General features: G+C 37.0%; 1 protein-coding gene across 1 annotated transcript; it reads left to right on the top strand.

Moving 5' to 3' along the window:
- The first annotated feature begins 21836 nt into the window (after positions 1-21836).
- LOC145640104 (uncharacterized) lies at positions 21837-23507 on the top strand. Its single transcript, XM_081691415.1, has one exon. The coding sequence runs from the start codon at positions 21837-21839 to the stop codon at positions 23505-23507; it is 1671 nt and encodes a 556-aa protein (XP_081547541.1).
- The last annotated feature ends 1032 nt before the right edge of the window (positions 23508-24539 follow it).

Below are 24539 nucleotides of genomic sequence, written 5' to 3'. Positions count from 1 at the left end.
CTTAGCTTTAGCATTAGCATTCATCTCCCATTCCTAGTGGTTCGACCCTCGATTTACTCCTATGCTAGGAATAAGTGTGTGTTGAGTGATTACAAATCTTGTTTGACTGAGGGTAGATTAGTTTTAAACGACCTAGTCTCCCCCCTCGATCAAGCAGCGACTGACTTTCTCCATGACATGATGTACAAGGAAGTTGAAGTCTATGTAGATGAAATGATTGTAAAATCAAAGGATCACCCAGGGCATTTGGTAGCCTTAAGAAAATTCTTTGAGTGGCTAAGAAAATACAACGTGAGGTTAAACCCATCGAAGTGTGCCTTTGGAGTCACCTCAGGAAAACTCTTAGGATACATCATTAGCTATAAAGGAATAGAGATAGACCCAACAAAGATCAAGGCAATCATGTCAATGCCACCACCAAAAACCGAAAAGCAATTCGGGGATTCATTTTCCGGTTGCAATCCATAAGTAGGTTCATATCCAAGTTAACAACAATATGTTAACCAATATTCAAGAGGCTAAAAAAGAATGTATTAGTAATATGGGACGACGAGTGCTAAAAGGCCTTTGAAAAGATCAAAGCATATCTTGCTAATCCTCCTGTATTAGCAGAAGCACTCCCAGGAATCCCTCTTAGGTTTTATCTAATAGTCACAAAAGAGACAATGGGGGCTATACTCGCACAAGAAGTAAAAGGAAAAGAGAATGCCATCTACTATTAAAGTAAAAAGATGCTCGAGTATGAAATACGCTATACACCACTTGAGAAATTGTGTCTCGTATTAGTGTTGTCCACAACCAAGTTAAGACATTACATGCTCGTTCACACAGTCTTTTTAGTATCTCAGATGGATCCACTTAAGTATCTTTTTGAGAAATCTACACTAAATGGGCGAATATCAAGATGGATGGTCAACTTAGCCCAATTTGATGTAAGATTCATGCCACAAATGGCTATTACAGGTGTAAAACCCCGTTCTTTTTGAACTGGAAGAGATAGCGGAACTACGCTTGAACGAGAAGCTACTTAGCTTCATTTGGCAAAGTCAAGCTTAACCTAGGTCTAAAGGTTAAGTTTAACTCATTCATACATCCAAATTAAGTTGTTTAAGCTAAGAGCAAACTAAGTGAACAAAAAAAGACAATAACAAATGAACTTGAACATAAGCAAAACAATTACATCCAAAAGCCAAGGACAGAACAACCCTTATCGGCCAAACTAAAATTTAACTAGACCAAATTCAAAGCACTTAAACAAACAACTAACATCTAAAGCATACAAGCCTTAAAGTTAGGTTCTCAACTCTCGATCCCCAACCCATCATCACATAGATCATATAAATAAATGAAACTTGCAAATAATAACAATGTTCCACAATCACTGGGGAGCAACTAGCTGTTCTCCCTCAAATCAGAAATAGAAGATTTTAGACTAAAATTAACAAAAAGAAACCACAACAACAAACAACTTAAAAACTTAAATGAAATCACTTTAAACCATACAAACAATGAAATATTTCAAAATAAACTTAAAACAAGAATGTCGGCATTAAATCACTCAATTTCAATCATAATATATAAACTTCAGAAATATTTTCCAATTACTACCGCAAGTTAATACCACTTTGTAAATTAGTACCGCAAATTAAAAAAAGTTGTGAATTACTACGGCAAATTTTTTTAAGATGTTGCGATTACTACCAAACCCCCATTAAACCCAACTATGACGTCATTATAGCTCTTTAACCCCCATTAAACCCCCGTTAAAGTGATATAACGACGTCATAGCTGGGTTTAATGGGGGTTTGGTAGTAATCACAACATCTTAAAAATTTTTGCGTTATTAATTCACAAATTTTTAATTTGCGGTAATAATTTACAAAGTCGTATTAACTTGCTGTAGTAATTGGCAAATTTTCCTAAAATTCAAAAAATTATTAATTTAATATTATAAATATTTCAAACTCAAAACCTTCAAAACGGTAGAACTGGCAAGGAGGGAACGCTAGTGGCCTTGCAATCTACTTCCTAAGGTTTGTCAAGACCAACCTTCGGTCATCTCGCAGAGACCATGTCTAAAATTGGCCAAATCTCGGTTATAAGTAGACGCCTATAAGGTCATACACACCCCCGGAGGACAACAATTAACCCAGGTTGAGCTACCTAAGACTCGCAATCTAGGTAGTTAGCATGTTCATTGATCATAGGGAAGGAACTCGGCCTCACACCCGACTATGGCCCCACACACAATTCAAAAATCACCTAAAATACTTAATATAATATATTTCACTCAAAAATCTGCAGAGAAGCCTAAAATGGTCTTACACTCAATTCAAACTTCATAAGAAAATCATATTTCTTAAATTCAATTGAAACTCCATTTAAAAACACACTTTATCTTAATTAAACACAAAAGGTATCGTCTGAATTTGGGAATATAATTAATTATCAAAATTCAACAATTAAGTGCATTCACAACTCTTGGAGAAGTGATGCTAAAGTAAGGGTTATCCTTCTCTAAAGCATTACAACGTCGACGATACAATTACAACCCCCACATATTCAAACACACATCGAAATATTTCTTTTTAGGGGTTTATAATACCCAAAAATTCATTCATCACCTATTTAAAATATAATTTTAAATAATATATAATACTTACAATATAAATTACATAAAATCATTTAATTAAACCAAAAATCCAAATTAATATTTCATAAAACAACCATAAAAGGACAACAACATACAAGTCCAATAATCATCATAAAAACCCAACCAAACATACTTCAAATGCAAAATAAAAATTAGGGCATATACATACACTCATAAGGAATCATATAACACAATTTAAGACTTAAAATTCAAGAGAGAACATGCAAAAATAATATCATACTTACAGCAGCCCCTACACTAATATACAACAATTTTAATCATACCAAATCACCCAAAAACCCACATTAAACATGAAACTAAGCTTAGACCATTTTAGTACACACTCTAAAAACACAATAGGTCATTTTAATCATGCAGTTAAGCTTAGAAATTTGGCAAAACACCTCTTGAAAACTCTCTAATCACACTCCTTTCTCAGTAGATGGCAACAGGTCCTATACTTAGTTATATGCTATTAAATCAAACCAAACCTACTTAGAATCATGCCATAATTAATTAGATGATAGCCTAACATGATACTAATTAATTTAGGCAATAAAATTGACACAAATAATTAATCAAAAGCCTAGGAATAGGTGAAACACAAGCTGTCATTACAGCACACTAACTCTAAAGTACATGCATACCAAAGATAGAATTTTGCCTCAACACACATATTTTGACTTAGATACAAGCTCCTATATAATACTAACATGATAATCTAGATGATATATTCAATTGGTCACAAAAATAAGATATTTACAAGCATATAAACTCTATCTAATATCACGTCCTAATTCACGTTGGAAGCACAACTTGTCTAACAGAATCAGTCATTTGGAGGCCTTAAACACCTTCTACTTTTACCCATAATATATCAAATTGATCGTAAAACAATCATCTACAATAATATAAAATAAAATCATTAAATTCATGGCTCATTCATGACCAATAACCACAGCATAAACTGCAGTCTTATACGCACATAATCAGTTTTAAGTACCAAAAATCATCACAAAACCTAATATAATTATAACAAAGTATCATAAACCTATTAGGGATTGATTGTAGGATAATTCAAGCATAAAAATGTGATTCAAACACCCAAAATATCCTTAATTGTACACGAACTTCTGACATACATTTCAAGAACGAAAATTAATAAATCAATCTAACCCTTGTTGGGGTTTGGTAAGTCCAACTTACCGCGGAAACAACCCCGACCCAAAGGACTTCTCGCAATCAATAGAACAATAAAGCATAACAAATAAACTTAAAAGGATAAAATCGGAATTTACCTTTGACGCATGCTTCGCTCGACCAAATGGGCTCTTACTTGAAAGCTTTAGCTACCAAAATACCGAGCCTCCAACGGTATCCACCCACAAAATACGAACACCGACTTTTAAGGTCCGCTACCTTGGAGTTAGCAAGGTCCGACCAAAACATAAGTGTAGGGAATAATTTCAAGCGTTAATCCCCTAGATTGAACCCCACTGTGGTCATACACTAAAGTACGGTGGCGTCCAAAAGGGAAGAAGATAGAGCAAAATAGTGGCCAACAAGTTTTAGGAACTTGTAAACCGTTCACAAGGTGAAGGTTACACCCCTTAACGATCCAAGAGATGGTCAACTCCATAAGGTCTTGAACCAAATAAGGGTTAGCGAATGAAGGTAAAAATCTAACCTAAAAGAGATGGAACCTGCCCTAATAATAGGCCTCTACTTTATTCAGATCATATTCATGTGCGCTTTTTGACTAACATGCAATCAATAGGATTAGCCCTAAATCTGTTTATCTATGTTGGTTGAATATAATGCACAAATAAAACTATTATTGGAGATCACTTGAATTATAATCATATTAACCCTAAACAAGATTATTAATTTTTTTATTAAACGTGATTACAAGTACCAATTCCCTTTAAACATGCATAAAAGGTGTAATCAAGCAATAACAATATAAATATAGCATCAAGCAACATAATAATAATCATAATAATAAAATTATAATCATAACAATCATAATTATAACAATTATAATCATAAATCATAAAGTATAATCATAATAATAATCATCATAATAACAATCATAATTAATAATAATAATAATCATGTTAAAGCATAGCAAGATCCTAGGCATGATACTAACAAGATTATTAACAAACCTTAGCATGTCACTAAGCAATAAAAATCAAATCTTTAACCCTAACATGATACTAACAATCATAAATATTAGGAAGAACATAGGAAGCATCATACTTTAAACTATATTTAATATTAAAGTTACCCTAGACATGATACTAGGAATCATAATAACAATCTAAGCATGATTTATGACTTTTGTATTGTCGTACTTCGTGATGCAATGACAATTTATGACTGATGAGTGATGTTGATATGACAAGGTGTGCTTCAGCGTTGTGTTAAGATTTCATGACAAAGGGTTCCTAAGGGAAGTATATTTGTTCATGTATCTGTGATGTGTGTGAAAGTGACACTAAAGTTAGGCTGCATGGGCTAAGTGTGTGGAAAGATATTGAAAAGAGTCAAATGGTGGTGACTCTTAAGCTAGGTAAGCTAATAATGTAAGGATCAAGACCCTAAGTATAGCTCTAAGTGAATAGAGAAGAGCATAGGGGATCACTTGATATGATCATGATGTGTGAGTGTGTGAATTTGAATATGAATGCATTTTTATTACGGTTGCACCTCGATGTGAGGTTGCCTACGTATCCGTTAGGAATCAAGCCAAACGTAGCTCTAGCCGAACCTCGCACAAGTGTGTGTATACCTCAAAAAAGGCCTTTTAAGGGTTGTGACGTGGTTATGATAAAGTTTATAGAAGAAGGGGATAAAGGCTCAAGACCCTCGATAAGCCCCCAAGGTGTGCAACCTTGCTTTTGATTATTTGTTTTTATACTTGAGTTTCTACTCTTTTTTAGCTCTTTCTTTTGCTTTAGCATTTATTTCATTTTTATAAGTGTGGCCAATCCCGATCATGCGGTCTATCACTCACTTGACATTCATGTTTCTCAGGCACGGTACCGAGGACTCGACAGAGACGCAATCTGAGACGTGTTCATATCAAAGACATGTTCATGTCAAAGACATTGGAACACTTGCCCTTTTGTACACTTTTTGATTTATTTTTATTTATTGCTATTTTTGGCTATTTTAATCTTTTGAATTCACTCAAGCTTTTGAGATTTACATAAGTTGCACACTGTCCCATCCCAAGGTTAGATAGATGTAGGTTGAAAAAAGAAAGGTCTATCGTTAGACGAGACTCAAAGTGGTTTATCAAGAAAGGATTGTAAGTTTGAAAGGTGAAAATGATATGATGTGGCTACAAGGGGTGCCTCAAATCATTGGTATACCTTGTTCTTAGTTCGACATGGATTTTTTTTTTCCAATGTAATGAAATGATCATATATAAGGAAATAAATGCTCATTTTATTAAAGGAAAATAAATAGAGAATCTACAAAAGTAATCTAAGGGAAAAGAAAGGTGCCTATGCTAGATTTATTGGGAAAAGGAAAAAAAGAAAAAGAAAAAGAAAAAAGTGGTCATGAAATCTTGTTGTTGAAGCTCGCCTCTTGTCTTGTGTCATTTGCTCCATCATCACCCAGTCTTTTCGCTAGCTAGAGGCAATGGGATCTTGTTTGCTTCTATGAGATCTTGAATGAGATTTTGAAACCTGTAGCATTCATCAGTGGTATGACCGTTTCCTAGATGGTACTTGCAATAAGAGTTGGGATTCCATCTCGAAGATCGATTTTCCGGCGTTGGATCTTCGGTAGGGCCAATAAGTTTAAATAATCCTCTATCATAGAGATGATCGAAAGCAGCATCGTAGGTCATTCCAATGGGTGTGAATTCTCTCCTGGGTTTCCTTGTAGATCCTTGATTGTCCAGGGCTAAGACACCATTATGGTCAAAGGTACTAACATTATTACTAGAGTGGGCGTTTTCGGAAGAAGAAGGATTGTCGTTCTTCTTTCCTTTCCAACCACAGTGATTGCTATTGTAAGTAGCTTTTTGCTTTGCGAGGTCATCTTCGATTTCAATTCTGATGTCATAAACGGCCTTGAAAGTATTCAAATTGTGTTGATATTTTAAATGCTTCGAATACTTCTCTTGGAGATTCTTGATAAACATCCTCACATATTCTTTTTCAGTGGGCGCTTCAATCATTTTAGCGGAAATTTCTCTCATTTATTAAAGAAAGAAGTAAAACCTTCATTCTCTTTTTGTCTTAGCATCTCAAATTGTCTATGGTCGGTTTCAACTTGAATATTGCACTTGTACCTATCAACGAAAGCGTTTACTATCAATTCCCAGGAAGAGGTTTTCTCTTTGTAAAGGGAGAAGAACCATTGTTGCAAACGGTTTCAAGAGATAGTGAAAACAGCGAGGGGAAAACCTTCTTATTGATTCCTTTAATGTTCATTATAGTTTCGAAAGCTCTTTGATGAAAATAAGGGTTATCTGTTGCCTTGAATTTTGGGATGTCAGTGGCGTTGAACTTATGCGGAAGAAGTTCCTTGTCCAGCGAGACCCCTTGTGAACTCATGCCCTGAAATTTATAGTTACTAGATAGCTTTCTCAAGCTTTCTTGCATAAGATTCATTTGTTGTTGCTTCACAGGGTCATCAATTTTTAGGGTTAAGGCCTTTAACACATCAGTCACGTCATTCAATTGATTCCTAAGTTCATTGACCTCCTCTTGACTTGCCATTACCTTTTTAGCCTTCCTCTTTTGACGAATCGGTTTATCAAAAAGTGAAACTTGAATAAAGAGGTTGTCCTTGATTAATCGCCCTTCTCTCCTCGACCAAGTACTGTGGAAAAGGAATTTGGGGATATTCATTGTTAATTGTTTAACTCAAACTTTATTCAACATGCAATGGATGGAGGAAGTGAAGAAAGAGTGAAGAAAAATGATGTGGATAGAGGGATATGAAGAATTAGGAATAGAATGTACCCCCAACTCAAATGACGGAAAAGACCGACTCATGCATGAGCCTAAGACATGGGCATGGTGACATATACTCGAAGTGCGTGCTAAGACTAGTGAGTGTAGGTGATATGTTGAGACTCGTGTTTAAGACCATGGAACTTAGTGCCTAAACTCGATTAATGACTCAACCAAGTATTATTGTCAGCGAAAATTAACCGAATTAATTAGCAAACTGGTTAATTAGACACTAGGTGATGACTCGACTAATAATCCAAACTGTCGGCAAAATGACAGGACTGGCGTCACACTGTGTAGCGTAGCGCCAGACGACAGAGCTGTCGCCAGGCGCCATACTCCACAGAGTGGCGCTACAGTCCAGATTTTGGCGCCAATGCTGGAGCTTCAATTTGGGACTGTTTTCGGTGTTATTAATCAACAGGGGTATGCCTAAAGTCGTACTAGGTCAATTCTGATTAAAATATTAGACTTTATTGACTCAAATTAATTAGTTAATTACTTAATTAGGCAAAGTTTTTTAAGTCATTAATTTATTTAATCTCAACACAAGTCAAACAAACGGTTAAGAAAACATATAATATATGCACAACAAATAATGCACAATTAGTTAAGTAGGCACAATATAATGCAATGAGTTTGCAACCTAACTATGGATCTAGTTCTCTAAAGTTCGTGATATGGTTTAATCAATAAAGGGGCCCTGGTTAATTTTTCGGATGCAACGCGCGAAAGCCTGACCGTGAAGGGTTAGCGCGAGTGGATGGGACACCGCGAGTTTTAGAAAAAACTTGCTTCCATGGTTTGCTGAATTCAACAATCTTGGATGTACCCTTTGTTGCTCAGAGCGTTCAATCAGGTAGATGGAGCATGAATTCCCAGAGGGTTATGTCCATAAATAGAACACATATAGGTTTCAGAAAAGTGAGAAAAAATTCAATCAGGAAGTAGGATCAAGCAAACAATACAAAAAACTGGTCGAAATTAGAACACATATTTCTGGCTTGGTATTGGAAGAATTTGGCGCCAGCAAACAGAGCTTGGCGCCAGGTTTTAGCTGTAGCGCCTGGCGCCAATGCTGGCGTCTGGCGCTACAGTTAAAATTCTTGTGCCAATGCTCTGGCCCCAGGCGCTAATTCCTACATGCCTCAGCAGCTTTCTGTGCTCGATAAAATTTTTCAGTTTCGCACGGTGTTATTTCGGTCTTAGTTGTGAAAGATATTTCTCAAATTTACTACGTGTAAAATCCTATGTTTTTAACTCATTACGAATGGTCTTTCCAATAAGATCTTTTTTATGCATATGACAATAATGTTAATCAAAATTACGCACATGAAATACTTAGAACGTTTCGAGTCTCATCCACTCATTCTAAATCATTGCCGAAACAAATTCAGTAATTAAAATAGAAATCCTCCCCAGTGGAGTCGCCAAAAAACTGTAGGGAATAATTTCAAGCGTTAACCCCCTAGCTTGAACCCCATTGTGGTCATACACTAAAGTACGGTGGCGTCCAAAAGGGAAGAAGATAGAGCAAAAGAATCGCCAACAAGTTTTAGGAACTTGTAAATCGTTCACAAGGTGAAGGTTACACCCCTTAACGATCCCAGAGATCGTCAACTCCATAAGGTCTTGAACAAAATAAGGGTTCGGGGATGAAGCTATAAATCCAACCTAAAAGAGATTGAACCTGCCCTAATAATAGGCCTCTACTTTATTCAGATCGTGTTCATGTGCGCTTTTTGACTAACATACAATCAATAGGTTTACCCTAAACCTGTTTATCCTATGTTGGTTGAATATTAATGCACAAATAAGACTATTATTGGCGATCACTTGAATTATAATCATATTAACACTAAACAAGATTATTAATTATTTTATTAAGCGTGATTACAAGTACCAATTCCCTTTAAACATGCATAAAAGGTGTAATCAAGCAATAACAATATAAATATAGCATCAAGCAACATAATAATAATCATAATAATAAAATTATAATCATAACAATCATAATTATAACAATTATAATCATAAATCATAGAGTATAATCATAATAATAATCATCATAATAACAATCATAATTAATAATAATAATAATAACCATGTTAAAGCATAGCAAGATCCTAGGCATGATACTAACAAGATTAATAACAAACCCTAACATGTCACTAAGCAATAAAAATCAAATCTTTAACCCTAACATGATACTAACAATCATAAATATTAGGAAGAACATAGGAAGCATCATAATTTTAACCATATTTAATATTAAAGTTACCCTAGACATGATACTAGGAATTATAATAACAATCATAACACACGTTAGTAAATTCAAGGACTTACTTTGATGCCTCGTACCTCTTTGATGCCTTACTTTGATGCCTCGTACCTCTTTCTATATCATAACATCAATAAAAACCATTAAAGCACTTACTTTGATGCCTCGTACCTCTTTCTAATAACAAAATACACACGTTAGTAACTTAAAGGAAAATAATAAACAACAATTAAATTAAATAATGGAAATGGAGATTTGGGACCAAACCCTCACAAATTAAGCCTTTCACGTCTAGGGCGAAGGCAACTTCAAATATGGCTAGGTGTGTCTAGATCTAATGAATGCAGAATTTTGTATTTGAGAAAAGCTAGTTTACAAAAGAAAGAGAAAGAGATCAAGAGAATCTTGATGAGAGTTGGTAGATGATTATTGAAAAGAATTAGAGAGAATTGATGATTGGGAATGAAAAACTAGTTGTAGGTGAAATCTGGTTATCAAAAACAGAGTTTTTAGCACGTTTTTTATAGAAAAAATCAGCCAAAAAGATAAAATATCAAAACAGAGTCTGGCGCACAAAAAACTAGACCAGCGCCAACGTTGGCTGTTGGCTGTTGGCGCCAGGTGCCAACACTAGCGTCAGGCGCCAAGCGTAGCGCTAGGCGCTACAGCTGGCGTTTGGCGCTGATTTCATAAATTTATGCGTTTTCTTAATATCCGATAAAAATTGCTGTACAGGAGGATAAAATCGTATTTCCCTCAAAAATGCTCTTTGATTTGAATTAAAACTCTAAAAAGTCAACAAAAGTCAATTTATCAATGCTAATTGAATTAGGAATGAAAAGAACCTTCTTGAAGAATCTAGAAGACTAAAACCATTGCAATTAGGAATGATAAATTCATATTAGGCCCTCCCCTAGATCATTGGGCAGCATATAAGGCTCAAAACGGGCCAAGTTTGGTAAATTAGCCATAACTTCCTCAATATTCATCGGAATTGAGCTTATAATATATCGTTGGAAAGCTCTTGTCAAGCCCTACTATTGGACCCATATCATGGACAAACCAAACTGGGTTGGCCATTTTCTTAAAATAATTTTTCAAAAAACAGAGAGAAGAAAAAAGAAATTAAAACTATCCGTATTTCTAAGCTTTCCACACTTTCACTTCATTCAATTATGATTCGACGTGAAAAGTACTCATCACTGGGTTTGGTTTTGGGGAGACACAAATGGGTATCTACACCAAGTGTTAATGGAGTTTAAGTGTTTTTACCAAAGTGGAATGCTCTTTCTAACTCCCACTCAAGTAAAGAATTCTCAAGTCATGCTTTGGCTATTTATAAGGTAGGATAGCTTGTAAATTCTACTCATCTTTCAATGTGGGACTTTTCACAAAAAGATCCCACATGGAAAGATTAATGAATTTAACACTTAGTTAAATAAACTAAGGAACAAGTAACAAGTGTCACATGGTTAGGTGAGGACCACTTTCCCACTTGGTCCCAAAGGCATTTCACATGCAATGTGAACTAACCATGTGTCACCCAACCTTGAGCCCCTAGTTGGGTTCGGTTGGGCTATATTATTTTGGCCCGTGTCCATGACCCGTCACCTGGGTCCACGGCCTCTTGCCACACGTGGCACGCTGCCACTTGGCGGCTGCCACTAGGTGGCTGCCACGTGTGCTGCCACATGGAGTTTTTCCATGTGTGCGCCACGTGGTACGCACCTATTAGGCGCGCTTTCCTAGCCTTTCGAGTTGCTAGGATTTTACTTGTTACTTGAACCATTTTCCCGTCTCGCCAAATCCTAAATTTTGGCTCGACATTTGAGATTCTCCGCCGCTCGGTTTCGACGCTTCAAGCTCGAATTTCCGACGACTAAATATTTAACACTCGAGCGACGAATTAATTTCTTCCGAATTAATTCGTCGAGTCGGTTCATATATTTGCTTGGGTGTGACCCGAAGGGTTCAGTCAAGATTAAGCTGTAATATTAATTATACATAAATATTACTGATCGGAAGCGGCCTCCACCCAGGCATTATGATCACTTGACCTTATTGAATATATTATCTTTCTAATAATTCTGAACCCGCTATAATAATAATAAACTTGTTCGAAGGACACCATTTCTTTCAATCTCCCACTTATCCTTCCGGACAAGTGAGCATTTAGTGTATACCTCTTTTCCTACGTCTCTTCATGTCTCTTCATGAACTATAACTGTAGACAGCCATTTCTGTCTCCCCAAAACCAAACCCGGTGATGAGTACCTTTCACGTCGAATCATAATCAAATGAAGTGAAAGTGTGGAAAGTTAGTGTAGCGGATAGTTTTAATTTCTTCTTTCTTCTCTCTGTTTTTAAAACCTATTTTAAGAAAACAGTCAATCCAGTTTGGTTGGTCCATGATATGGATCCAATAGTAGTGTAGTTGGATAGGTCTTGAAAAGAGCTTTCCAATGATATATAATAGGCCCAATTCCGACGAATATTAAGGAAGTTATGGCCAAATTACTGAAATGGGCCCAGTTTGAGCCTCATATACGGCCCAGTGATCTAGAGAAGGACCTAATATAGATTTATCATTTCTAATGCAATTAGGAAGGGTTTTAGTCTTCTAGATTCTTCTAGAAGGTTCTTTTCATTCCTAATTCAATTAGCATTGATAAATTGACTTTTGTTGACTTTTTAGAGATTTAATCATAATAAAAGAATGTTTTTGAGCAAAATACGATTTTATCCTCCTGTACGGAAATTTCTATCTTATTTTTAGAAAACGCGTCAATATTTTGTCAGCGCCAAACACCAGCATTAGCGCCTGACGCTGAGTTTGGCGCTTGGCGCTAGCGTTAGCGCTTAGCGCTAATGTCAGCGTCTAGCGCTAACCTTGTTTTACGCGTCCGAACTCTGTTTTGATTTGTTATCTTTTGGCTGATTTTCTCTATAAATAGCCTTCTAAAAACTCCGTTTTCAATCACTAAATTTCACCAACTTTCATCAAGAAATTCTTGATTACTTTCTCTCTCTCTTCTAAACTAGCCTTTTCTCAAAATACAAAATTCCGCATTTGCAAGACTTAGATACACTTAGCCATATTCGAAGTTGCCTTCGCCCTAGACGTGAAAGGTTTTAATTTCAGAGGGTTTGGTCCCAAATCTCTCTTTCAATTATTTAATTTAATTGTTTTGATTTATTATTTTCCTTGAAGTTACTAACGTGTGTATTTTGTTAATAGAAAGAGGTACGAAACATTCAAGTAAGTGCTTTAATGGTTTTTATTGATGTTATTATATAGAAATCATGCTTAAATTGTTATTTTGATTCCTAGTATCATGTCTAGGGTAACTTTAATATCAAGTATGACTAAAAGTACGATGCTTCCTATGTTCTTCCTAATATTTATGATTGTTTGTATCATGTTAGGGTTAAAGCTTTGATTTTTATTGCTTAGTGACATGCTAGGGTTTGTTATTAATCTTGTTAGTATCATGCCTAGGATCTTGCTATTATTATGCTTTAACATGAATATTATTATTAATATGATGATGATTATTATGATGATTATTATTATGTTGCTTGATATACATTATTGTTATTGCTTGAGCACACCTTTTATGCATGTTTAAAGGAAATTTGTACTTGTAATCACGCTTAATAAGATAATTAATAATCTTGTTAGGGATAATTTGATTATAATTCAAGTGATCACCAATAATAGATTTATTTGTGCATTAATATTCAACCAACATAGATAAACAGGTTTAGGGTAAACATATTGATTGTATGTTAATCAGAAAGCGCACATGAATAAAATTAGAATAAAGTAAAGGCCTGTTATTAGGGCAGGTTCAATCTCTTTTATGTTGGATTCGTACCTTCATCCCCAAACTACCAGTCATGGTTCAAGACGTATTAGAGTTGACGATCTCATGGATTGTTAAGGGGTGTAACCTTCACCCTGTGAATGGTTTACAAGTTCCTAAAACTTGTTGGCGACTCTTTTGCTTTATCTTCTTTCCCTTTATGCCCCACCGTACTTTAGTGTTTGATCACAGTGGGATTCAACTTAGGGATAATGCTTGAAACATTCCCTACAATTTTTGGCGACTCCGTTGGGGAGGATTTCTATTTTAATTTCTAAAATTTATTTCGGCAATGATTTTAAATGAGTGGATGAGACTCGAAACGTTCTAAGTGTTTCATGTGCGTAATTTTGATTAACATTATTAACATATGCATAAAAAAGATCTCATTGGAAAGACCATCCGTAATGAGTTAAAACATAGGATTTTTACACGTAGGAAATTTGAGTAATATCTTTCACAACTAAGACCGAAAAAACACTGCGCGAAACTGGAAAATTTTATCGAGCACAGAAAGCTGCTGAGGCATGTAGGAATTAGCGTCAGCAAAAAGAAGTTAGCGCCAGCATTTTAACTTTAGCGCCAGACGACAGCTTTGTCGCCAGGCGCAAAAGCCAAAAGTTGGCGCCAATCTCTGTTTGCTGGTGCCAACTTCTTCTAATACCGAGCGAGAAATATGCGTTCTAATTTCGACCAGTTGTTAGCATTGTTTGCTCGATCCTACTTCCTGATTGAGTTTTTCTCACTTTTCTGAAACCCATATGTGTTCTACATATGGACATAACCCTCTGGTAATTCATACTCCATCTACCTGATTGAACGCTCTGAGCAACAAAGGGTACATCCGAGAATGTTGAATTCACCAAACCATGGAAGCGAGTTTTTCTAAAACTCGTGGTGTCCCATCCACTCGCGCCAACCCTTCATGGTTAGGCTTCCGCGCGGTGCATCCGGACAATTAACCATGGACCCTCTTTGACTAACCCATATCCCGAACTTTAGAGAACTAGAGCCATGGTTAGGTTGCAAACTCATTGCATCATATTGTGCCTACTTGACTAATTGTACATTATTGTTGTGCATACTCTATGTGTTTTTCCTAACCGTTTGTTTGACTTGTGCTAAGATTAAATAAATTAATGACTAAAAGAACTTTGCCTAATTAATTAATTAATTAATTGATTTGAGTAAAATAAAGTCTACTATTTTAACCAGAATTGACTTAGTACAACTTTAGGCATACCTCTGTTGATCAATAAAAACCGAAAACAGTTTCTGATCGACGCTCCAGCAATGGCGCCAAAGTTTGAACTGTAGCGCCGTTCTGTGGAGTGTGGCGTCTGGCGACAGTTCAGTCTTCTGGCGCTACACTGCAAAGAGAGGCGCCGGTCCTGTCGTTTTGACAACAGTTTGGATTATTGATCGAGTCATCACTTTGCGTCGAATTATCCAGTTTGCTAAGTAATTCGGTTAAATTTTACTGTTAATAATACCTTGTTAAGTCATTTATTAAGTCAAGGCACCAAGTCCCATGGTCTTATACATAAGTCAAAGCATGTCACTTACACTCAACGCACACACAAATACACATACTTTGACCATGTCTAAGAAAGTCTTGTATACGCGTTTTTTCCGTCATTTTTTTAGGGGGGTAAGTCGGATATTAATTTTTTGCATTTATTTTTTCCTCTTTAAAACCGTAAAGTCAAGGTCGATTTGAGTCAAGTAATTAAAACAAAAACGATTTAAATTACAGCGCGTGGGCAAGAAAGGAAGGGCGGTTAATCAAAGACAATATTTTCGTACAAGTCCAACTTTTCAACAAACCCATTGCTCGTAAGAGGAAAGCTAGGACAGTAATGGCAACGCCAGAAGAAGTCAATGAGCTCAGGAACCAACTGGTTACCGTGACTGAGGCACTAAAGATCCTAACCCTCAAGATCGATGATCCCGTGAAACAACAACATATGGACCTCATGCAAGAGAGTCTGAGCAAGCTATCAAGCGACAACAAGTTTCAAGGGATTAGCTTATAAAGGGTCTCGGTGGACAAAGATCTTCTTTCGCATAAGTTCAATGCCAACGACATCCCAAAACTCAAAGAAACCGATAACCCTAATTTTCATTTAAGAACCTTCGAGACAATAATGAGTATTAAGGGTATCGACAAGAAGGTGTTCCGCTCTCTGTTTTAACTATCACTCGAGAACGTTTGCCAGCAATGGTTCTTTTCTCTCGAGAAAGAAAAAATCTCCACCTGGGAGTCCATAGCAAACGCTTTTGTTGATAGATACAAATGCAACATTCAAGTTGAGACTGACCATAGGGAACTTGAAATCCTCAAGCAGAAGGAGAATGAAGGCTTCACCTCCTTCTTTAACAAATGGAGATAAACCTTAGCTAAGATGAATGAGGTGCCAAGTGAAAAAGAGTCCGTAAGGTCATTCATCAAAAACCTTCAAGAAAAATACTCCAAGCATCTCAAATATCAGAATAATCTCCATATCTTCAAGGCCGTCTACGACATTGGAGTTACTATTAAAGACGACCTGGTTAAGTTGATAGCTGCCAACAATAACTCCAACAGTGGCTGGAAAGGCAAGAAGAACGACAATCCTTCTTCTTCAAAAACCACCCACTCAAAAAATGTTAGCACTTTAACCTAAGTGAAGTCCTTGCTATGAATAATCAAGGACAAAAGAAACCATTTAGGAGGAACTTTACTCCTATTGGCATGAGTTATGACACCGCATTTGACCGATTAAATGCAAAAGGTCTTATAACTCCTATTGGACCATTTGGGGACCCACCAGTCGAAAAGAGGTCGGCTAACAAGAACCCTAATGCACATTGCAAGTATCACCAAGGTAGGGGCCATCTCACCGAGAACTGTTGGAAGCTTAAAGAAGCTATCCAAGACTTAATCGACAACAACAAGCTGCCATTGCCCCCTGCCAGTAAGAATTCAAGTATTGATAATGCGCCTCTCGCTCATTCCTTGGCTATCTCTGATGAGGAAAACTAGGTTGACCCCTCGTCTCTCATCAAACCTGTTAAAGAAATCCATTCCATCGAAGAAGAGAACAAGATCTTTTTCGGCGCTATGGGTAATATTCCGGAATTAGCAAGTAAAGAGGACATACAATCGCTTACACTGTCTATGATCGAAGGATCGCACTTGCTACGTGAAACTCTCAAGGCTATAAAAGAACTTCAGGAGAAATATGACGAGGTTCCACTCCCGAAAAGTGAACCTAAGAGAGAGCTCACACCCACGGGAACGACTTATGAGGCGAAATGTTTTACTTTACAAGTTACCGAAAAACGCAAGAAGAGTAATAGACTCTACACTCCAATTGGGATCCCATATATACAAATGTTCAAAAGGCTCTCTAAGAGTGGCGAGATCAAACCTCTCGAACCAAGACCATTTGAATCATTGAAAAGGACAGATAGATATTACTGTCAATATCATCAATCAGGGGGTCATACTATCGAAAACTGTTTTAAATTCAAGGATTTAATTTAGAAAATGATTGATGATAAGAAGCTAGTCCAAGTTCCACAAGAAGAGGATGTAAATATTAATGGAGTTTAAGACAGTGACGAAGAAGACGTCTACTTAAAAGACATGGTAGGACCTCCACCTTCGGTGTCATATGCCATGAATGACTTTTGGGATGAAAAGATTCATAAATAGACGTCCTCACAAGATCCACGAGAATGCAACCTCCCGTTTCGACACAACCCATGCCAACCACACAGCAAGTTCTCATACCTATCATTGAATATAATGACATCGTCAAACAATTCTAGAAAACAAAAGTTGAAATGAATGTATGGAAGCTTCTGGCAACATCTCGAGAACATAGGTTGGCTGTAATGAATGCCTTGGACAAAATAGGGATAGATTTTGACACCACTCCTGAGGGGTTGGCTAACTTTCTCACGAGTGATCTACCTAGTCCCATCAATTTGATCACCTTTTCTGACAAGGATTTACCCCTAGAAGGTGACAAACACTACAAGGCATTAAACCTATCAGTAGTTTGCAAGAGAATGAACGTCCTTATGACTCTTGTAGACAATGGAACAGCCATTAATGTCTGTCCACTTAGAACTGCAAGGATGCTAGGCATAAGGGATGAAGACTTAACCTTGTCAACATAAGGAATAAGAGCCTACGACAACACTCGTCGTCAAGCTCTTGGTAAAATTACTATGAATGTAACGGCGGGGGCGATAGAACATGCTACTACTTTCCAAGTAGTAGATATTAAAGCTTCATTCAATTTATTGTTGGGACGCCCTTGGCTTCATGACCTAAAGGCTGCCCCCTCATCTCTCCACCAACAAGTAAAAGCCATAGTTGGGGGAATTACTATCACCATCGATGCTTCGCCTATGAGCATCAAGTCTATAGAAAATCCAATAATTAATGTGGAGCACGATGAAGATGATGAAGATTTGTGGGGCTTTGATGAAGAGGTCTCCTTAATCCAGGAGGATGAAAGGACCCCTCTCTGCCATGACCCCCATTCCAACATGACCGTGAATGCTATTTTGAAAAAGCAAGGACATTTTCCTAGGATGACCCTAGGAAATAAGAAAGGAATAGCGAAACCGCTGGAGTCACCTGGCCTCCCTAAGTTAGACACTTTCGGACTTGGTTTTGAATCGACTTAGAAAGATCTTAAGCAAGCCAAGGAAAAGTCGAAGGCACGTAGAGACGCTCGCATTCAAAAGAAAGTAATCCCAATGGATCAGTACCCTCTTACACTTAATGGTCAATTTATAAAAGAAGGAGAGGATTATCCATGCTACGAATTTCCTGAACCTTTTGTCGTAAACGTCATAAGGCAACCGGAATTTGAAATTTTCTTGGATTGTTATTTCATAGACAAAATCCCAACTCCTGTTCATAAAGAGAAAGCACCCCCATGCTTTGACTTGAATGTCAGATTATAATAATATGACTTATTCCCCTTACTTCTTGTGTTCTTTTTTAACCCAAGATGACGAGCATTGCTTAACTAACAATGAAAAAGACAAAGGACTTATTATAGCAATGGAAACACTTGAAAAGAAAACACCGATAATTGAATAAACTGAGACGGTTGATTTCTCAAATGATTCAACCAATAAAAGAGAAGTTAAAATCGGACTAACACTTAATGAACAAGAAAGAACCGATTTAATTAACTTGCTTAAAGAATTCATCGATGTATTTGCTTGGTCATACGAAGATATGCCAGGCATTAATAGAGAAATAGCTCAACACACTATACCACTAATTCCAGGAATGAAACCTGTAAAACAAAAGTTACGTCGACGGACATATGATTTTCCGTTACAATTAAGTCATTCGTAACGGGCAAATTCAATGTCCGTTACAAAAAAGTTGTGAAATGGGCAGGAAAAGGGTTATTCGTAACGGACAAATTGGTGCCCGTTACGAAAAAGTTGTTATTCGTAACGGACATATTTATGCCCGTTACGAATAAGGACTTATTTGTAACAGGCATTATTCTGCCCGTTACGATTAAGTAACTAATCGTAACCAACAAAGACTGCCCGTTACAAATAGAAAAGTCAACAGAATTTTGACCTTATTATTTGTAACTAACATAGGGTGTCCGTTACGAATAAAGTTTTAAAGTAAGCCCTAGATTTTCACTTTCCCCTTTCTCACTCCCTCTGTCAAAAAAATTCCTCTTTCTCTCTCCATTATTGAAGCAGCTCCCGCGCGTTTTGCTCCTCTCATTCTCACTCTTCTCCTCCATTGAAGCGCACTTTGAGTTCTCCATTATTGAAGCGCACTCCGAGTTCTCCATTATTGAAGCGCACTCCGAGTTCTCCTTTGAAGCGCACTCCGAGTTCTCCATTGAAGCGCACTCCAAGTTCTCCATTGAAGCGCACTCCGAGTTCTCCATTGAAGCGCACTCCGAGTTCTCCATTAGTGAAGCGCACTCTGAGTTCTCCATTGAAGCGCTGTATGAGTTCTCCATTGAAGCGTTGTCTGAGTTCTCCATTAAAGCGCTCATAGTTCTCCATTAAAGCGTACTCTTTCTCTGTCCTCCCCCAATTTCGTAACCCTTGTTTCAGTTTGCTTAATTGCAATTACTGAATTATAGGTTTTTTTCCCCCAAATTAATTGATTGATTTTACTATTTTCCATTTGTTTTGGGTTTTATTATGTTTTAGTTTAAAAGCCTTTGAATTTTGAGCTAAGTATGAATTAATTGATACTTTAAAAGAAGGACACTTTGGATGTGATTACCACTGGGCACAAAAAGAAGCATTGGCATCTTTGTGTTTCGAAACCATATACATTGTTATATGTATGATCTATGTATACAAGTATTAACTTTCTTGTACTGTTTGTTTTCCTGTTTTCATGATCCTCCTGCTTTAAGTAGATTTTTGAAGTAGTATAAGTTCTTGTTTGAGATAGGGTGGTGGTAATTATTGTGTGCTTTAATATTTAGTAGAATGAGTTGAATTAACTCACCAAAGTCCAAAGGATTGTTCTTTTGGATGTAAATCGCACTGTATAGAGCTTAAGAACAAGGTTTTCTGTGATGAGAAAGGTGGGAAGCAAGTAGTAACGTCAGTAGGTATAACCGTATAATGGTATAGTTAAAGGAGCACATGGATGGCATGAAGCAGAAGAAATAAAGAGAAAGTTGGGTGTATCTTTTGTTGGTAGGGTAAGTTAATGTTTTGAAATAAGCTTGTTTTAGGGGTTTGTAGATTTATTCTCGTCATCTTTAGATTGAAGCACTTGCTTATATTGTTGTATGATTGATCAAAGTGCGAAGATTCTTTGTTGATTGGACAGTCTGTTGAGGTTATGTCTTGTGGTTGGGTATGTAGAGTCTTTTGAAGTTTCTGCTTTTATGTCACCACAATCCTTGCTTGCTTGGTAGGAGGCCAAGGCTAAGTAGCTTCTTATATTGCAAGCGCCTTTCCTGCTAATCTGCTATGATTCCTGTGAAAAGATGGCTTTTTATTCTGCACATATTAGGCCCATAATCTTCCAATTTCTTCTTACCCATGTCTCAACTGTCCTTCTTTTAAAGTCTGTAGAATCGCATGATAAGCTTTGGATGTGATACTTAGCTTCTTTGGATTTTGAGCTAAGTATGAATTAATTTTGAATTTTGAACTAAGCATGATAAGCTTTGGATGTGATTACCACTGGGCACAAAAAGATTCTCGCTACACATATTTCAAATGACTTTTGAATGTTATCAAAATAAAAACCTTTACAAAATTGTTATCTGACCCTAAGTTTAAAAGTCTTACTACAGTGATATTCCTGGCCATTTGTTTGGAAATGGAAACTTACTTCTATTTAATTTGATATTTTGATTTTGGTGGGAAATGGGAGTGACTTGAATCTGATGTTTCAGGCGAAGCAGCTCGGTCCTTAGCTCCCTCAACTCCATTAAAGCAGCTCCGTCCTCATTTCAAGATGGTGTTTTGATTTGGCTTAAATCTGACAATTTGGTATGAATAATTAATTGTTTTGTAGCTTGTTTTTTTTGTTTAATTAGTACATTGCATTGAGAGTTTCTGTCTTATGATTTTTGTTTAGTTTTCTTCCAATTTTCTGCCAATTCAAATGTGTTAATATTTATTATGCATTATATTTTCATATGCCTAGATACCCGTTCAAGATTTACTCAGTAGGAGTAAATCTTGAATAGTCCCCGTTTGGGACTGTTCTTGGAATTGTATTCTCATTTAGGATGTAAATGGTTGCTTGTTTTTCGGAAGTAAAGGTAATTTTGTGTTAGCATTCCCTAATGTGTTCTCGGGGTACATATGTAATTAAGAAATTAATTACATCGTGTACTTTGAGAACCATAGGGAAATGCTGCCGAAATTTCCTTAGGGCCGAAAAATGGTCAACCATTTGCTAGTGAGAATACACTTCCAAGGATGGGTTAGGTTGGAGCGATAAGGACCTTTGGAATCATGCATTTGGAATGTGTTGATATGTGATGTTGAATATAATTTGTTTCTTGGGTTTTAATCATACATTTTTAGAAATGGACCGTCGTTGGATGTATAGTGGTTCTCGAACCACACCTGAATACTTAGCCGGGGTCAAAGAGTTCTGTAGAATCGCAGTGCAACACCAATGGAGTACACTCGTTGAACAAAGGCTAACCAAAGCAAGACCTATTTTCTACCCTTGTCGTGATTGTAACAATGTGAAGAGGTGGGAAGACATTAAGAAAATAGAGGACCATTTGATTATTCGTGGGTTTATGCCAGACTACAGTATTTGGTATTGGCATGGTGAAAAATTTCCTCCCGCGGATAATTCTTCTATTAACGACAATGAAGCTGATGAGAGAGAGCCGAATGGTTTTGATGATAATGAAGTGGGTTTTAATGATGATATTGAGGAAGACAGGATAGAAGAGATGATAGACGGGTTAGGCGATCATGTTAATGAAGATTCTCATATATATGAGAATGTGTCGAAAGCAGCTGAGACACCGTTGTATCCTGGTTGTTCTAAGTATTCCAAGCTTTCTGGGATTTTAACTTTATATAACTTGAAAGCAAAGAGCGGGTGGACCAACACTAGTTTCACTTTGTTGTTGGAAACCCTCTCTGATATGTTTCCAGAAGGAAATGACATTCCTAAGTCGACTTACTATGCAAAGAAGTTGATGTGTCCATTGGGTTTAGAGTACACCAAGATCCATGCATGTCCTAATGATTGTGTGCTATATCGAAAGGAGAATGCAAAATTGGATGCTTGCCCAAAGTGTGGTGTGTCACGATACAAGCGAGAGGGCTTAAATAAGGATCCCTTGAAGTGGCCACCAGCTAAGGTAGTATGGTATCTTCCTATAATACCAAGGTTGAAGCGCCTATTCTCAATTAAGGATGAAGCAAAGAAGTTGGTTTGGCATGAAAATGAGAGGAAGAAGGATGGAATGATCAGACACCCAGCTGATTCGTTGCAATGGAAACACATTGACAAGACATTTCCGGAATTCGGGAAGGAGCCGAGGAACATAAGACTGGTATTAAGTACGGATGGGATGAATCCATTTAGCACTCTTAGTAGTCAACATAGTACATGGCCTGTTCTTCTGTCAATATATAATCTACCTCCTTGGTTATGCATGAAGCGCAAGTACATCATGTTATCACTTCTAATCCCATGTCCTAAACAACCTGGCCATGAGATAGATGTTTATTTGGAGCCTCTAATTGATGATTTGAAACTGTTGTGGGATGAAGGTGTTATGACATTTGATGCTCTTTCGGGTACAAATTTCAGATTAAGAGCCATGGTGTTTTGTACTATTAATGACTTTCCTGCATATGGAAATTTTTCAGGGTACAAAGTCAGAGGAAAAAAACCATGCCCTATTTGTGAGGATGACATGCAAATTACACGCTTGAAGCATTGGGGGAAGAATGTGTACATGCATACCAGACGATCACTTCGTCGAAATCACCCATACAGGAAGATGAGACAACAATTCGACGGGCATGTTGAGAAGGGAGTGAGTCGTGAGCCATTGACAGGAATTGAAGTGTATGAGAAAATTAAAAATGTTAAGACAATCTTCGGTAAGATGCATAGAGAGATACCGAAGAAGGGTGTGTTGTGGAAAAAAGTGTCTAAGTTGTGGGATCTGCCTTATTGGAAGCACTTGTCGGTTCGACATTGTCTTGATGTTATGCACATTTAAAAAAATGTTTGTGAGGCACTAATTGGGACTTTGTTGAATATCAAAGGAAAGACAAAGGATGATGTTAATGTGCGTAGAGACATGAAGGAAGCCAAAATTCGACCTAAGTTATGGGCTGAGGAAAATGAAGCAACGAAAAAAGCATTTTTGCCCCATGCGTGTTATACATTGTCTAGAGAAGAAAAAAGGATCTTTTGTGAGTGTTTGAAAGGAATCAAGGTGCCGACAGGGTAATCGTCGAACATAAGGCGTTTTGTTTCTACTACTGATAAGAAAGTTGTTGGTATGAAGTCCCATGATTGTCATGTGATGATGCAAGTGTTCATGCCAATTGCACTCCGAGGCCTTTTGCCAAAACATGTTAGGCATGCTATTGTGAAGCTTTGCTTGTTTTTCAATGCAATTTGCAGTAAGGTGATAGATCCAAAAACACTTGACGATATGGAATATGATATTGTTGAAACATTATGCAAATTCGAGATGTATTTTCCTCCTTCCTTTTTTGACATAATGACTCACCTTGTTATGCACTTGCCTCATGAGATAAATGAGTGCGGTCCTGTATTTATGCGTTGGATGTACCCTTATGAGAAGCAAATGGGTACTTTGGCAGATAAGGCAAAGAACAGAGCAAATCCTGAAAGGAGCATCGTGAAAGGGTTCATATCAGAGGAAGCAGGGAACTATTGTTCAGTGTTTTTAGCTAAGGCTAAAGAAATTGGGATTCCGACTTCTCGTCACGAGGGAAGACTTCAAGGAAAGGGTACAGTAGGTCGAAAATTGGTTAAACCTCCACTTGATCGATATAAGAAAGCTCACCGATTTGTGCTACAAAACCTATCCGCAGTTCATCCATATATGGAAAAACATCTTCGTGAGTTGAAAATTCACAATCCCAGGATCAGCTCTTATGCGTTGATGCAGGAGCATAATCGCCACTTTGTTGAGTGGTTTGAAGGCCAAGTGAAGCTTGAATTGAGTAGAGATGAGAATGTTTCTGAAACGATCAAGTGGCTTTCACAAGGTCCACAA

This window comes from Chenopodium album, chromosome 7 (genome assembly GCF_948465745.1).
Source record: "Chenopodium album chromosome 7, dcCheAlbu1.1, whole genome shotgun sequence".
In the NCBI taxonomy this organism is placed as follows: Eukaryota; Viridiplantae; Streptophyta; class Magnoliopsida; order Caryophyllales; family Amaranthaceae; genus Chenopodium; species Chenopodium album.
This window is presented reverse-complemented; position numbering and strand designations above follow the sequence as displayed.

What these genes read in the sequence shown, in the direction of transcription:
- LOC145640104 (XM_081691415.1), top strand. Translation starts at nt 21,837, where the DNA reads ATGGACCGTCGTTGGATGTATAGTGGTTCTCGAACCACACCTGAATAC.